The 17,088-nt window shown below is 36.8% G+C and overlaps 1 protein-coding gene across 1 annotated transcript in view; it reads right to left on the minus strand.

Moving 5' to 3' along the window:
- Nucleotides 1–10,874: 10,874 nt before the first annotated feature.
- ELAVL1 (ELAV like RNA binding protein 1) overlaps nucleotides 10,875–17,088 on the minus strand; it is a 31,798-nt gene continuing 25,584 nt past the window's right edge. Inside the window, exons 5-6 of the mRNA XM_088450877.1 lie at nucleotides 12,631–12,856; nucleotides 10,875–11,317 (exon numbers count right to left, since the gene is read on the minus strand). Of these exons, the coding sequence (XP_088307003.1) occupies nucleotides 10,993–11,317; nucleotides 12,631–12,856 (551 nt within the window). The 3' untranslated portion in view covers nucleotides 10,875–10,992. The remainder of the gene's footprint in view (nucleotides 11,318–12,630; nucleotides 12,857–17,088) is intronic.

Consider the following 17,088-nt stretch of genomic DNA (forward strand, 5'->3'; position numbering starts at 1 on the left):
ACTTGCAACACTCATAAATTATGTATTTGTTTTCACAGAACAAACAACTTGAGTTCAAAGGACGTCAGATACCTGTTTGGAAAGCAGTGTCATACTTTATTTCAAATAAACCCATGTAAAAACAACATTTAAATTAAAAATGATATCTGAAAAATAATTTCATATAAAACAATAACTTAAAAACACCAAATATACAAAAATGCTTAACCATATACAATATGGGAAACAGCCTTCTGTCCAACAGACTTCAACAAACTTTACATCATTTACAACATAATTAAGGTATGATACAAGTTAATAATGTGAGATGGAGATCAAGTGAAGTAAATTCTGATGATTAATATATTGAGGGAAATCATTATCAATTGGCAAATTATTCTAATTGACTGACAAACTGACATTACTTGTGTTAAACAAAAAATGTTTGTAGAAAAATTGGTTACCACCAATCTTCCCTTCATAAGATGTCCTCTACCCAACTGATTAACAAAAACATTTATCAGAAAAGGCTTTGCAACATTTTAATTCTACCTGTCTGTATGTGAACAAAGATTACAATGAAAATTAACCTAGGCTACATACTTTGCTCATAACAAACATCCATAGAGAATTCTAATTCATGTTCTATCCAGCTTTATTCCTTGCAAGATGCTTAGCTACATGTCAATTTATTGGCACATCAAAAATACACCATAAGTATGTTGGATTACAGCATTAAATTGTAGATCATTGTGACTTGCCACTAAAATTATAATTGTCAATGACATGGAGAAAGTCCAGGGGCACTACACACTCATGGAGAAAGTCCAGAGGCACCATACTGTTTTAAAATGGCAGGACAAAAACCATCTATGAATGTCAAATTATGCTAATCATTTAGGAAAATAATTTTTAACCACGTCCAAGAAACAGTGTAGAACAGCAAAACCCACAATGTCACACCACCGATATTTCTAATTTAGAAGGGCATGAACAGAGTCCTATGTAGTTTCAAATGTATAACAATCTCAAAATTAATTAAAAAAGTGATGGTATTTAGTTTACCAATACATGCTTTTTCAGCAGACATTCTTGAAATCTATCTTCGCTACAGAATCCAAATTATTATTTTAAGTTTGTAAGTGCTTAAGGAACCTTTGCCTCTAGTGTTTTGGAACTAACCACCATCAATACTCACAACCAGTATAACATTGGCTGACACTGCTGAGTATTTCTAGCTAACAGAATTAAAAAAACATTTCACAATCTCATTTGATAAAAAATATTCTGTGCCCAATAATTAAATGCAGCTTTTAAGAAACAGGCATGCAAGCTGGCATTATAGAATGAAAACTGCTACATGTGTGTCATGTGCATATACAAAGCAGAACTATTAACAGATATTGTAGCTAAGGATGCACTGAATCCCTATTTCAGGCAGAATACATTCAATTATCTTCATCTACATGTAATGACAGCTCCAAAAAGTTAGATTATAGGAACATCGCAGGGCATAAGGATTCCAGTTGCTGAAACCTAATCCTACAGAAATCTCCAACTGAAATGCTGATGCATCCCTAGTGGAGGAGTTAAACTATTTTCCTCATTATCAAGGTAAATGGATGTGGATTATGCTTTAACATTAGCATTTTAAAACATGTGGCCTATCAAAACAAGGCAAAACCAAAGACCTATTCAAGAACTAAAACCAGAATGCAAAAACTCAAGAGTAGCATTCCTAAACACTGATAAAGACTGCATCTAAGGAAATTTAAAAAGAAAAATAAAGCACACAAAACACAGGATGTTTTACTAGCATGTGCAGGAATAGCAGCGGAAAATAAAAGTCTGCGATGTCATAAATATGCAAGAAATACTTGATGAGAAAAATGCAAATGATGCAATCAGAGGAATGCTGAAATAGCCATGTGTACCAAAACAGTTGTTTAAACCACAAAAGTGGATGTAAGTAGAAGAGCTCAGAGACATGAAGAAAAGTAGATACTCCAGCCTTCAAACAACAAACATTTCATGTTATGTGGCTCTCCCACTGTCTGTTCAGGTGACGTAATTACTCAGCAATTCGTGCAATTTGTAATCGATTGTTATTCACAATCTTTCACTTTTTCAATGGATTGCAGATTTGCCACAATCGATGGAAAAAGGGAAAGATTATTATACACAATGGATTGCAAATTGCACGATTGCTGCAATTAATTGCTGATGTATGGGGGCCTTTAGCCTCAGAACATGAAATGATGGGGCTATATAAATAACAAAAAACTGAAAAAGTCCAGAGCCTTCCAGATACTCAAACTCAGGCCTCCTGTGTCATTACACATTGTTACAGAAAGCAAAACTCACCGATTTGTACCTTCATCCATCAAAACTATCAATAGCTACTGTAGTACGAAGTTTTATGTTCCAGATGTTTTGCAGATTTTACGCAGGGCATACTGTGACTCACCAAACTGTGAAGGGATCATATACAGCCTTATATTTCATGCAGGAGAATATGATCGTTATTTGACTAAAGTTATTTTTGTTTTTTATTTTAAGATGACTCCTATGTATATGATGTATAGTAATATGATAATCATTAAACACAACAAAAATAGTGATAGAGTTACTATGGAAACAATACACTACCAGTAACTTATACAAATGTATTTACAGGCTAAAGATCTTTGATTTAAAAGAAATAAATACATCTCTATAGTGCTAGAATCAATGTCCCTTAACTGTTTGATGCAGTCAAAAAGTAAAAGCACACTGCCTACTGCTTTATATTAAAGATGCGCGGGTTCGGATTTACTCGGTTCTTATCACCATTTTACCGCAAGTTCGGATTAGTTCGGATTTATTTTATTGGCTAGCCAAAACACGTGATAGCCAATAAAATGCCGTTTTGAGATCCGAGTAGATCCGAACCCGCTCATCTCTACTTTATATGGATATGGCAATGCTCAGACTCTTAACCATATACTTTACAGTGCGTTTTGTTTTTAACATTAGTACATCATTAGAACACTAATATTGCCCTGTACTTTGACACTAATCTATTCTGTTCAGCCCAATGTAATGCCTGTAAGATTGCACTATAAAAATGAAATTGTTCAACTGTTCTGTGCACCATTTGGAAAAAAACTATTGCTTTATGAAGGCTACACAGTAGGCTCAGAATGTTACTTTCAGTAGTATAATTTAATGGACTATCAATAGTAGTTTGACACTTTGATATCAAGCGTACATGGAAACCTGAAATCCCGAGCAATAAGATCAATGTTAGCCAATCACATAGGTGGCACAAATTGAACAAGAAGATTCTTTTAAAAAGCAGAATCGCTGGACTTAACAATTTTAGTACATCCAGAAGACATGGTATCTTCCGACCAAACTATCCAACATTCCTAATGTTGAGCCAAACAATTTCAGAAAGATCCTTATTGGGCATTGCAATTACTTTGGGGATACACCAGACAAAATTGATAGCTTAATGCAATACGCAGTAAGCAAAAGAAAAAAACTGATCAGTGTTACTCTGATAAAGGTACTAGACAAAATTTAAAAACAAAACCTGCTCTTTTCTAGTGTACTCGCAAACACGAAAAATACGCAATCCAAAATTAGTGGCTTATTACAATACAAGTATTCTAAAGTAAAACAAAATGAGTGCATTAAATGAATAGATGAAGCCAGAAGGCAGCTACTACATTACTTTGGAAAATGCCTTATTTATGTTCGTATGTTTAACTGAACATATGTAAATTAAACCTTCATTAGACACAGGGGAAAAGCCCATGTAGATCTGGAATACAAAGCAATGCATTTCCACCTGTACAAAAAGTTATATTTTCATATATGCCTGTTTTATGCGACAAGTTCACAGACTACACTTACAGGACTAGTGCAACAGCTGACACTACATCTATGAAACTAAATGCTAGACATATTTTAAGCTAGTTCTATTTAATGAATGTGAGAACATTCCAGCTTAGCCCCAGGTGATTACTTAATATAGTAACTTCCAAATAAATTGAAAAAGGGCGAGGAGGAAAAAAATTAATTATACAGCATAGAAAATGTTATTTAAATTTGGACCCAAACATTTTTAAAACAAATTTAAAAACAGATTCATATTATGCAGAATGGGAAAATTAATGAATGAAGTAACACATTCTGCACTACAGGAATACAAATGACAGGTGTTCTCTTTTTTGTGTAAAAATTTTACATGCTTACAATTAAAATTTTAGGGTCTATAAAAATTATTTGAACACAATTTAACTTTAGCATATGTACAAATTCAATATTTACTCTGTTTAAAGTACATTAAGTCAACAGGTTCTGTTTTTGCACAATACAGAAATTATATTCTATTTAGAAAGCTACCTAACTGTTCTAAAGCTAGTTATTGTGGACAAAATATATTGTTTTCTATACACAATTGTTCAGAAACAATTTTCTTCTTCACATGCTGTCATTCTAAAAGAATAGCCATAAATACAAAAGTTATCAGAATTACATTTTAGGGCAAATGAAAGGGAAAACACTAATATTTACATCACAAACCTCTATTTAATGACTACTAGTAAAACACTATACCTTTTCTCATATGAAATGTAAAGGTTTGTGTACTACAGAAAGTTGCAGGTAGCAATTCTATAAATAAGCAACTAAATAATATATTATACACACTGCTCTTTCCACTGGGCCTAGGCGCAAGGAAACCATGTAAACCTCTGCAACTTCTTTAACAAATTTAATGTTTTCATGACTGGTTAGCTTGTAATTGAATGTGCAAATAAACTCATCTAAAACCAACCACGTTAATAAAGTGCCACTTAGAAAGGAAAGTTCACTGTAGTGGACTTCGGTCACCCATGTAGTTGAAAAAAAAAAAAGAGCTTTGAAATTTATTTCATGCTTCCAATATCTTCTGCTGGATGTCACTAGTTTTGACATAATGGGCAACTTTTCGCCCTAGCAATTTAAAAAAAAAAAAAAAAAAAAAAAAAAAAAGATTGTAGATACTGTGATGGTAAGGACCACACTACCTATGCAGGGGTCTGCATGCAATTACATTTCCAGCAAATTCAGATCCAGCTAGTTTTAGTTATGTTCTGCTAGAGTTCAACAAATTAAAAGAACCGTTTGGCAAGGACCCATTGTCTGCAAAGTTGATTCCTCTGGTCTATTAAAAATTAGAAGTCCACAAGAGTGGACTTAATGGATCCTCTTCTACAACCGATGTAATTCTTTAAAATCTTCTACTTTTGACATTAGAGCAGTTCACCCCTTTATCTTGTATAACTCATTACTGGTGTATTTTTTAAAACTTTATAAGTCAGATGTGTATAAAGTAATCAAATTAATTCACAGTATATAAAATTCTTTTAACATTGTTTTTACAAACTGGTCAATCATTTTTAAATAAAATATCCTAGGAACAAAAGAAGCATATTTAAAGTAACAGACGCCAGCCAGTTTAAAAATTATATAGACAACTGAGATTTTACCAAGGAAGGTACAGCCAAACCTACATAATTTACTATACAAATACTAAACCCCCTATGTCACCATTGGCTGAATGGTAGGTCCAAAATGTGAAAAACTCTACAAGATGCTGTAGTCTGAATGCTTTCTGTAACATACATGCCCCCTCAGTTTAAAGGTGTATTGCATCACAGAGCTTAGTCTGCCCATGAGCTAAATATTGGAGCTCTGCTGAACAGATATGTTCTCAATTTTCTGCAATTGAGTGAGCAGACTCTCAGCTTTAGGTAGCAGGGTGGGGAGGGACCCTAAGTTGTGGGTTGTTTTTTGGTGGAGGGGTATTGTTAAAAAAAATGGTTTACTAAAAGGAGAAAATGTCCTTTATTTCTTAATACACACGCGGGTACACAAGAATAAATGCAATGTTCAGGGGTAATGTCAACATCAGCCATGGGGTAGCAAATACTATGCATCTATTTTAAAGTGTCTACTAAACTACAAATAATCTAAAATGAGTTTGTAACACTGTTTCAAGTACTTTAAAAAAATAAAAATAAAGTACATATTGGTTTTAATACTTCAAATATACACAGGCATTACTAAATCAAACACCCCAACATTGGAAATTAGGTATTTTACAATAAAGAAAACTAATCCAAACAGTAACATTTTACACTCTGCACACTGTCTAGAATGATTACTACATACAATCCAGAGTGTTACTGAAAGCATGCAAATATTATAAATTGCAGATTTGACATGTAAAACATTAGGAAATTAGCCTAATGTTTACTTGAACACTAGTTGTTCATCTGTGTTGGCAATTTGTTCACAAATATGGATGATCACAGCAGAGTCAATGTGTAACATTCCTAGATTGTGACTAGTATGTAGATAGCTTTATTGAAGGAAAAAAAAATAAAAAAATAGGAGCTCAATCTGAATTGCCATTTGTCTACAATAAATCACCTCCCAACATCAAAATGTAGGCTTTGCCATTTAACTGCATGGTTTCAAAAAGCTTGATTAGCCTAGATCAGTGTTTCTCAAACCCTGTCCTCATGGAACCACAAATATATGTTTGCCATATCATCTGGCTGGAGCACAGGTTTATCAATTGACTAATGCTAGGTACAAAATGGACGATAGATCGTTCGTACAGCCAAAGGACAGAATGTCCCGAAACTAATATCTACTAACGACGCTGTTGACAGATATAATATGCTGGTAGTGCAGCACGGCAGATGCGATATAGCTTACATATATATTGTTCACATCTGCTCGTTTATACACACCACTGACTTACCCATATGCTGGCCACAGGAAGCAGTTAAAATGACTTCAACATTGCTTCCTCTTACCAGTTGGCCGATCCATTAGCAAAGTATGTACTCCACATTACATAGTAGATCTACAGGTGCTACAAATTATTCCTGAGAATACCTTGAAAACATATACGGTTAGCGAGAGAACAATGTAAGACAGAGGTTCCCAAACTCAGCCATTACAGTCCAGGTTTTAAAGATATCCATGTTTGAGCACAGGTGATTTATTTAGTATCTTAATTTGATTTAACCATTTGGCCTCAAGCATGGATAGCCTTAAAACCTGGACTTAAATGGCAGAGTTTGGGAACATCTAAATTGCCGGCAATGTAGTGCAACAATTTATTTTTTTCCTACCAAACCAATAAGAGTGCTTTCCCATCATACACAGACTATAATTTATGCATCACCTCCAATTTGTAAATTCAATTTTAGTGTATTATGACCAGGACCAAGTATTTCTGCAGAGTACCACTAACAGCTTATCACACAAATGAGTTCCAGCTAATTGTAATTTGCTATTTGAGCTATTGAACCATGTAAAGGCTTAAGACCGTTATTACAAATGTATTTACTCTCCAAATGCACAAACATTGAGTTTAGTCATGGATAAAAAAAAGTGCTGGGGGCTCTGCACAATTCTGTTGGCCTCAAACTCCACTCTAATTCAGGATAGAAATAAGTACCTGCTTCAGGCTCCTGTTGGGAATGGATGAAGGTCCTAGGAGGAAAGAACCTCCTTGTTATGACTTTTGGGCTGCATCAAACAAATGGAGCATGAGTGGAGGGAAACTCAAAAAAATACTCTATGGAAGGGGGTGGGGTGGAAGACCTACATGTGAGAAACCCTTCAATTAAATTTAGGGCAGATGGATAAGTGACAATATCTATTCTCAAAATCAAACATTAAAAAAAAAAAAACACAAAGCTCTCCAAATTAAAAAGTTATGTTTCACAGAGAAGTCAACTGCTTTAAACGTTTCCTTTAAGAGATCTTGAAGTATGTGAACAGAGTTCTGACAAGATACTGAAATGCAAACATGTACAATTTGTTATCTTGTTAAAACACTGAATAGAGTAGGTTTGAAATACACCGACAGTGGCACAGTAACATGCAAAGCCGAAAAATGCCGAGTGTCTCAACATCTCTTCTCCTTAATTCCAGTGAGCCAGTGCATGAAATTCACTAATCACCTGTCCAATTATAATTGTACATTACGCAATTCATCCCATCCCCTTACGATACATTTAAGGGAAATATTCAGGCTTGAGTACAGATGGTTAAAATAAAATGACTGAGGTGCTTACTAAAAAAAAAAAAAAAAAAGTCACCTGTGCACAAGCATTCATATCATTATAACCAGGATTGATAAGGGGCATTGAGTACCGTGTTTAGGAAACACTGACATACAGCACAGTGCATGTCCTTTTAATGGGCACTTATCTACTAATGAAAATTAAACTGTGAAATTGTAAACTGCGAAAAACTGAAAAAATGCAAAATAGGTGAATGCCACTCAGAGCAACCTGTAAAATATAGCGTTACATTCAGAACACTATTTTGCTGTAACCTGTTGGAGCCAGAACAATACCAAAGGCCAAATGTAATAGAATGCGAGTCGTTGGTAGAGTATGCTTGTATTTTTAAAGCAGCAAGCAGGTTAAAAGCTAAACCAGCTTGGTTAAGCCTTTAACATGCTTGCTGCTTTAAAAATTGGGCATACTCGCATGTAGTCCCACAGCGGCGCCAGCTCGCAGTCTATTATATGTAGCCTTAAGTGTCAAAACCTGCTCAGTACACAGAGTAAGACACTACTCATTCTACCATAAAGAGTGCAATTATAAGTTTGCAAGATCAGAATGACAACTTAAAGGCGATTATTTTTGGCAGAATGGATGCAATATGCCGTTATTGAATTACAACACATCCATTGACAGTCTTCATCTGAAACCCAACAGGTGTGCACAGGAAACCTTGCAATGTCAGGGGTACCATAACTTGTTGATAAATGCACAGCCAAGCATCGCAGTAATGCTCGACGGCACATCACAAGTAATTGAATTCCCTTTTTGGATATATGGAATTGAACAGCAGTTGGGCATGCTGCTAGTAAAAATGAAAAAAAGCACTGAAATATTTGGAGAAAATAGAACTTTAAAAAAATAAAACTTCACTGAAGCATACAAAACTAAGTGGGCGATTCACAAATAAGTGATATGCAAAGAAATATAAGCAAGGTTTTACTTACCGTAATACATGAATGTGTGCACACCACGTTAGTCTCCAGCTCACACAAAATTTAATCTGCCCCTTAGAAACTTATATTTAAGGATCAAAAATTAAAAGAGCTATCCAATATAAACATTATTTACCACATTCATAGGAAGGGTAAATAAAAACTCAATAATTGTCCTGGCCAATTTTAACAAAAAAAAATATATATATGCAAGAGAGTTGTAATGTTTGAGATTTTTTACACTAACAAGACAGACATTTGATGTTCACTTTTAAAGCTTACTTAAACCTGGTTGCTATACAAAACAAACTAGTGACCTAAAATTGAGAATTTTCAAAATGTCTACATGTAAAGCCTGCATGTTGAGTTACTTACCAAAAGAAAAGAACAAAATAACAAACAAAAACAAAAGTTGAGCAAAACAAAATCAAATTTAATGGTCTTAAATGCAAAAGTAAAACAAACAAAACACAAAAAAGCAAAAGAAATTTAAGAGAAACAAAACTGAAAATCCAAGGCAGTCTGTAGAAAAACTGGGAAGGGGATTAATTTTACTAACTAAGAATCAAATATTTAGTTAATATTTTAACCTTAACGAAATGATTTATATGTAAATGGTCAAAAATTTTTACAGTCACAAAAAGGGATGCAAAACAAAAAAAAACAGTGCTCAAATGTTTAGAAATGTTATTAAAATGGTAATCTGATCGAAACCATACAGGTTACGTCTACTTGAAAATTATACAGACTAATTTAATATATGCTGTACCAATACAAAGTGCAGAATGCACAGTAAGTGACACAAAAGTATAATTGCAACATGAAACATTTCTTGAAGTTTGAATATTAACTCTGGAAGTGGAAATTTGTATGTCTATTTAATTAATTCGTTTTTATTTCTTTTTAAACACAGAACTCTTTGGTCCTTCCCTACGCCTCACATGTTTTGACAAAAAAAATTATAAAGAAAAAAAAAAGTTGTAAATTTGAAAACTTGCACTGGAGGTCTCACTGTTACCTGGTGTTAAGAACACAATTAGGAACAAACTGAATGAATGATGACAATTTTTCAAGATAAAAAAAAAGCTGATTCTGAAGATGGGAATTACTCTTACTTAAAGGTGGATGGTGTAACAAGGGGTATCTTCATTTTAACAAAGTTTAAAGGTAACATGAACTGATCTACATGCTATTTAAAAAGGGCATGTAAGATTAGTTATGTTGACCATTTGAAATGTCAGTTGGCATTTTCATAAAATGGCAACTTCTACATCCCAAAAAGTAAAAAACAACAAAAAAATTTTTTTCTGAGAAAAGGTAAATAAATGGGCAAATAGAAAAGAACATATCAGAGTCATTAATCAAATGTCCTAAAAGGGGACTACAGAGTAAAATAGACGTGCTGCTACTACATCTCCATTATGAGCAACCTGAAATTTCAACTACTGGAAAGTGATGATTCAGGTTTGAGAAGTCAGTGAGCAAATTACTGAAAAGAAAAAAATAAAATAAACCTTATACATACAAATGCTTAAGCTGGAAACTTGACAGCTTGGTTAAAAAAAGTTCTTTCCAGAGTCTGGAATATATAAACCCACAAAGTAAACCTTTTGAAAGTCTTCAAAGTTAGCACATGCTTTAATTTATCACCATCCATAGGGTATATTTTATGTAATCTATCCATATTTTATTTGTATATTTAAAGTAAATAACTTAAGTAACTTAAAATTGGTCTAGCATGTTGGGACCTCAAACATTTGAACATGTAAGTTGCATCCCCGTAGTATAAAAAAATCCTTTTCCACATCTCATTTACACTAAGACAACAACATTTGTGAAAATTGGCGCAAAATGAGTTTTACACTAAGAAAAAAAAAAAAAAGAAAAGAAAAAGTCCTCCCCCAACTTCTTCATTCTTATTTATCTATTCCATACAAAAGACAATTAAGAGCAAGTTATTTGTGGGACTTGCTGGTTTTGAAGGAAACTTGTAAGGTCTTGTCCCCTAAACGATAGCCATTAAGGCTTGCAATGGCCATGGCAGCTTCTTCATAGTTTGTCATGGTCACAAAACCAAAGCCTTTGCACTTGTTGGTGTTAAAATCACGGATAACCTTCACATTAGTGACTGCTCCAAAAGGACCAAACATCTGCCAGAGGATTCCTTCATCTGCGTCTTGACCAAGGTTGTAAATAAAGATGCACCATCCAGATGAAGCACTGCTGGCAACATTCACACCAGAGATGCTGCTCATGTGATCTACTCCCATGGGTGAAAACCTATTTGAGAAAAGTTAAAGATACACACTATAAATTTCAGGCAGGCCTCTTGTTATGGTATAAGATTTACAAAGTGACTTCCCTGTTGAACAATGCTGAAACCTTACGAACTTAAATCAGATTATTTTGTAGAGAAATCTGATAAGACACTTCAATGGGAAAGGCATTTTCCAGCCTTTAGACTATAAGGACTTCATCAAATTGAGTGGGAATTGCCGTTGCAACAGTATAGAAGCAACAGTATAGAAACACCGGTATGGCTATTCGCCCCCCTCACAGTCCTATCTCACCCCGGAATTGCACATTTTTGCTTGCAGCGCTGAGTATTATAAGGAGGAGTCCAGCAACACTAAGTGCAGCATACAGACGCACTTACTCGTGGGTGCGAGTACTTCGTGCCTAATTTCATGGAGCCCCAAGAGCAAAGTATGAGAACCAGAAAAAGTATTAAAGCCAGTTACTCATCACTAGGCAATAGCATTCCGCTACACAACTAATCTGGTGTTCCGGTTATGTAATGCTGCAAAATTAGCTGCTAAAAGCGAGCAAGTTTTGAGCTTAAAACATCATTTACTTATATTTAACATTAAAATTAACAAAACAGCAACCAAATAAAAACCTTATCTTTGAAAATTGCGTAAATAAAATATTTCACATAAAGGGGAAGGGTATACTAATTATTTTCTGCATACAAGCCCCTCACAAAGAAAAACGTATACAAATGATTTCCTGTTAAAATAGCAGCAGACTTGTTGGTACATATAGCAAATATGGTTTCACCATGGAGAGATTTAAAGCCCTCCCCCACCCCTTACTAATATAGTGTGTATATTTTGTACATTTGTAGTTTGAAACTCCTATTTGGAATTTGCGCCCCACCCAACTGCCCTCAGGTGTTTTTAATCACCAACCCAGGTTCCTGCTTTTCTGTCTACATATTAGAATGGGCACTATTACAGGTATGCTCTGGATAAATTTAATGTAATGTGTTAGTATTAGGAATGTTAGGGACCCGTCTCATGGTGTTCACCTTGACTAGGTGGATGGGCAAACATTTTTGGCCAAACCTGTTCTAAGAACCTCACTTAAACGCTACAATTAACATGGAGTATATCAGGATTTTTTTTGTCTATCATTGTTCTTACCTAGAGTGTGCACCTGCATTCTATGTCCCATAGATTTAAAACATGCAAGCTGCCCATTTGACTATGTTCTGCGATATAATTTCTTCTTCATTGTACTGAAAATTAGTTTAGTTAACTGTGTGGGATCCTTGTAGTATTAAAAGTATACAGGGAAAAAAAATGCCTTACCTAAATCTTTGAGCCTGGTGATGAACAGGTCCGCCAAATCGTCGTGCTGGAGAGTGGCACAACTGAGACAGAAGTGCCATATTTTTATTCTGATTTGGATTAGCAGCAAACTTCACTGTGATGGGTTCTGATGACCCTGGTGGCTTGTGACCATTGAAGCTGGCAATTGCCTCTTCTGCTTCTGATCGTTTATCAAACCGTATAAACGCAACTCCACGTGACAAACCTTGAAATAAAGAAAATAATTAAATTTCATACCATGACATCTTTTTAAGGAAACCTAAGAATTAGATTAAAAAAGAGGAACTTCAACATTTTACAAACACAAAAGTGTCACTTAAAACATATAACCACACAGCATTATTGAAACATCTGAGGGACCTGTTACATAATGAAAAAACATATACTAACATTTTTAGAGTACGGCTTTCTGGGGGACAGCACTTTAGTTTATTTCCTCAATCACTAGGAGATATCGGAATCTATTGAAACCAATGCACTTCCATGGACAGAAACTTTGCATATTCTGCTTCATAAGGTGGGGCTAAAAGCCTTGCGCACACTCCATTTGCCCCTCATTTAAAACCCAAATTCCTGGACGGCATGGCTATTCTTCCCTTTACTATTTGGAGGGTGGCAGGGATGAACACGCTCAGAGTTTTGGTAACTGTGCAAAGCAAGCGCTCTATGATGTATTCTGAAGTATCCCAGGTGTGTGAGATAGTTAGACTATCACCTAGCGTTCCTTCAGTCCCAATTCTTTGTGAACCATGTTATAAAACATTTCTCAGATGGAGATTGGAATAGTCCACTTACTACACTGCTGCCACAACCTCCCCCCAGGTATAAAGCTGTATCACTCCATTACACTTTCCTGTGGGATATTTTGGATTACTCTGGGGGAATGGCTAAATGGGTGACATTTTCCCTCTTTAGATATCCCAAGAATGGAATATGCCCTTATTTTTTCAAGGAAAGCATTCCCAGCTAGTATTTATACAGAAGTTTTCCTTAATACAGAGGCTTTCCTTAACACATTTCATAATGGCTACTTTACCCCCTCTGGTACGTTTCCATATGAGGACTTCTATGAGCCACCAAGGAGAGGCAGATATCTACCATTGTTTATGGGCTTGCCATACAATTAAATACTTCTGGCACCTTATACAGCAATATGCTGAGTTAAAACTTGTTAATTACATTCCTTTCAGCCCAGAATGGGCTATTCTAGGGTTAATTGATGCTACACAACAAATATTGCTGGAGGGTAAGAAATTATTGATAGCACTTGGTGCAACTTAAAGAAAAACTATTTTACAAGGCTGGATACTTAATCCACCACCTTTGCCTTTGTTTGAGAAACTGCGTTTTCTATTCCGAATGGACCAGGTAGAAGCACAATATAACAAGGATGGACATGGGGATAGTTTTTTTTAATATTATGGGAATCCTACAGACCACCTGGTACCTTACTGGGGTAGCAGCATAGGAGCGCCCTATTCACTTTTAGAGGTTGACTGTCAGACTGGCGCCTCCCTTCTAGACTATTTGGCCGACTTTTCTAATTAAACCATTAGAGATGCACGTCTTTAAAAAAAAAAATAAAAAAAATGCACATCTCAGGCTGTTCTCAATGTAAACTGTTGGGATTTGTATTATTGGATTTAGTCTTTTCCATTATTGTATTTACAAAACTTTATCAATCTGCATTTTGTGTGTACTGTAATGTCTCAAATAAAAGATTTTTAAAAAATTGTCACTTAAAATATTTGTATTTTAAGCGATGACAATAGGTATTCCTATTTATTCATTAAAATGTATCCACATGAAGCATTCATTTTAAACAAATGTAAAAATCTATGATCAACAACTATTCATTTAAATATATATTTAAAAAAAAAAAATTTAATATAATGGACGGAATTTAATTGTTTCCTGCCCCCATCGCGCCCGACGGAGCTATTCAATTGTTGCTCCTGTCGGGCGTGATCAGCTGTCAGCACTCCATATCAGCTCGCAGCCCCAGGGGAGCGAGAGCTGAAATGTGCGAAAAGTGACCTGTTTGGGCGCCCAAACATCACTTTTCGCAGTCGCGCCCAGCACTTTGGTAGGGGGTAGCTGCTTTACGTGGCTGAACCGACCACTTTGGGCGCGATTAGCGTGAAAAATGGCAGCAATTGAATAGCGGCCCGCAATCTCCTGTCACTTTAGAAGGGAGATCCGGACCGCGCAAACAATTGAATTCTGCCCAATATTAAAACAGGATTTTGGTACTTACCGATAAATCCCTTTCTCCGATTCCACAGGGGACACTGGAGTTCAAGACAGTGGGGTATAGACGGTGGTAGAGTAGAGCCTGGCACCTTAAATAATTTAGAAGTGTGACTGGCTCCTCCCCCTCTATGCCCCATCAGCCCCAGTTTAAGAACTGAGCCCGAGAAGAGACGGAGGACAACAGGAAAACGAGGAGAAGGAGAAGACCACAGAACGGAACAAGACCGACTGAAGGAGAACAGAGGAAACCACTGCAGGGAATCATGCAGTCACACAACCATAGAAGGAACGAAACAACTGGCAGGTATGCAGCGCTGGGCGGGCGTCCAGTGTCCCCTGTGGAATCGGAGAAAGGGATTTATCGGTAAGTACCAAAATCCTGTTTTCTCCTTCATCCACTAGGGGACACTGGAGTTCAAGACAGTGGGGACGTCCCAAAGCCAACCTCCTGGGTGGGAAGCGCTGAGAACATGCCAACCCTTTGGCCAACCGAACAGGGACCGCCAAGAACCAGAGGTTCAACGGAAAGGCAAGAGCTGAGGATCAAATGTCGTGTGCCAGGAGACAATCAGAACTCCCTGTGGAACAGACACAGAAATACCACAACTTACAGCATAAATAGAATGGAATAAGCGGCTAGCGAGAAAACACCCTCAGGTGAGAAGCATCCTAACGCTGTAAGCTCAGCTGAAAACAGACCAAGCCGGACTGTTGGGAGCAGAGAACTCCAACCCGAATCCATATGAGAAGGGCAGTAACCCGAGAACAAAACTCGAGAAAACCGTACCAGATTCAGAAACAGAAAGCTGCAACAGTCGCAGATAGCAGAATACCAGCACTGTTGGACATAGTCATAAAGATACAAGTAGAACGATACCAATCTACAGAAACAGAGCTGATCCTGTCCACAGACTCCTAACAGAGTATGCAGAGAGGTAAAAGACAAGGCCGAACAGTCACCATAAACCATTCTGGAAGTCCAACTACTACAAAGTTGTAAACCAGCGGAAGGGAGAGACCATAGAAGACTCCAACGAGTGGAGATCACACTGGGAATGAGGCCGAGGCAGTTTGAGAGGATTGAGATTACAATACCTGTCAGAGGGTCAGACAGCAGAACAACCCATTCTGAAAACAGAGTAGAAAACAGCGACTGAACACCTGCAGTCGAAAAGCAAATCACAGCCACAAACTTCAAAACAACAGACAACTTCCAACATGATGGAAGTGCGTAGGCAGTACCAACCGCTGGCCTGAACATAGGGTGAACAACCAGGATACCCTAGTAGTTATAGAGCACGGATGCAACAGCCACGCAGGAAGCTACCAATATAGGGAAGCATTCCATACCACAAGGCTAGAGCACTAGGACAACCCTGAAGGTACCAGTCAGGTACCCGTCAATGTGATGAAAACATCCACAGAGACTGAACAGGAAATCCACCAGGCCCCCTGCGTAGGACATATTGACTGTCACACTTTAATGTAAAGATGTGCACTAGACCCTCAAAGCGCTTCAGTCCATAATCCCAACAGATCTAGTAGAAGAGTGTCACTAATCTCAATGTTGAAACTATGCACCAGGGAAGCTCTAAAGTGTAGAGCCAACTGATTAAAAAAGCAGATGGCTGCTAGGACCGCAGCTAGGGTGCATAAGGGAGAAAGCGGCTATGCAATGACAGGTTGAGCATTAGTGGGGTAAGCCCGCTTACCTGTGAGCGGCCAAAAGCCCTCTGGACGCTATGTAGAATGTCACTGACCTCTTTCATCTCACAGCAACCTGCCCCGTCAGGTATAGGGAATAGCTTCAGTGGGCTAAGACCCAATGCTCTACAGCACGGACTTCAGTCTGGAGATGTTGCAGTAGAAAACACTGTATAAACTAGCAAAATGTTAGTGGAGGCAGGAAGGTCGTTCAACAGGACTCTATACCTGAGCTTGTTATATTAGGGATGTGTATCCATATAGACATTATACCTATACCACAAAACGGTCTACTAGTTTAAGTATCAGTACATTAACACTTATAATGGAGAAGTGTGTATTACGCCCATCAATCTAATAAAATCCAGGCCTGACCCTGCCTATATCGGCGGGGGCCCTAGGCCTTCATGTAATTTAACAAATGAATCCCTGATTACAGAATAGAACCTGGATTCTCTATGTACAGATAGAATGTACCTA

Source organism: Taudactylus pleione, unplaced genomic scaffold (genome assembly GCF_031769625.1).
Source record: "Taudactylus pleione unplaced genomic scaffold, aTauple2 ptg000532l, whole genome shotgun sequence".
Taxonomy (NCBI): Eukaryota; Metazoa; Chordata; class Amphibia; order Anura; family Myobatrachidae; genus Taudactylus; species Taudactylus pleione.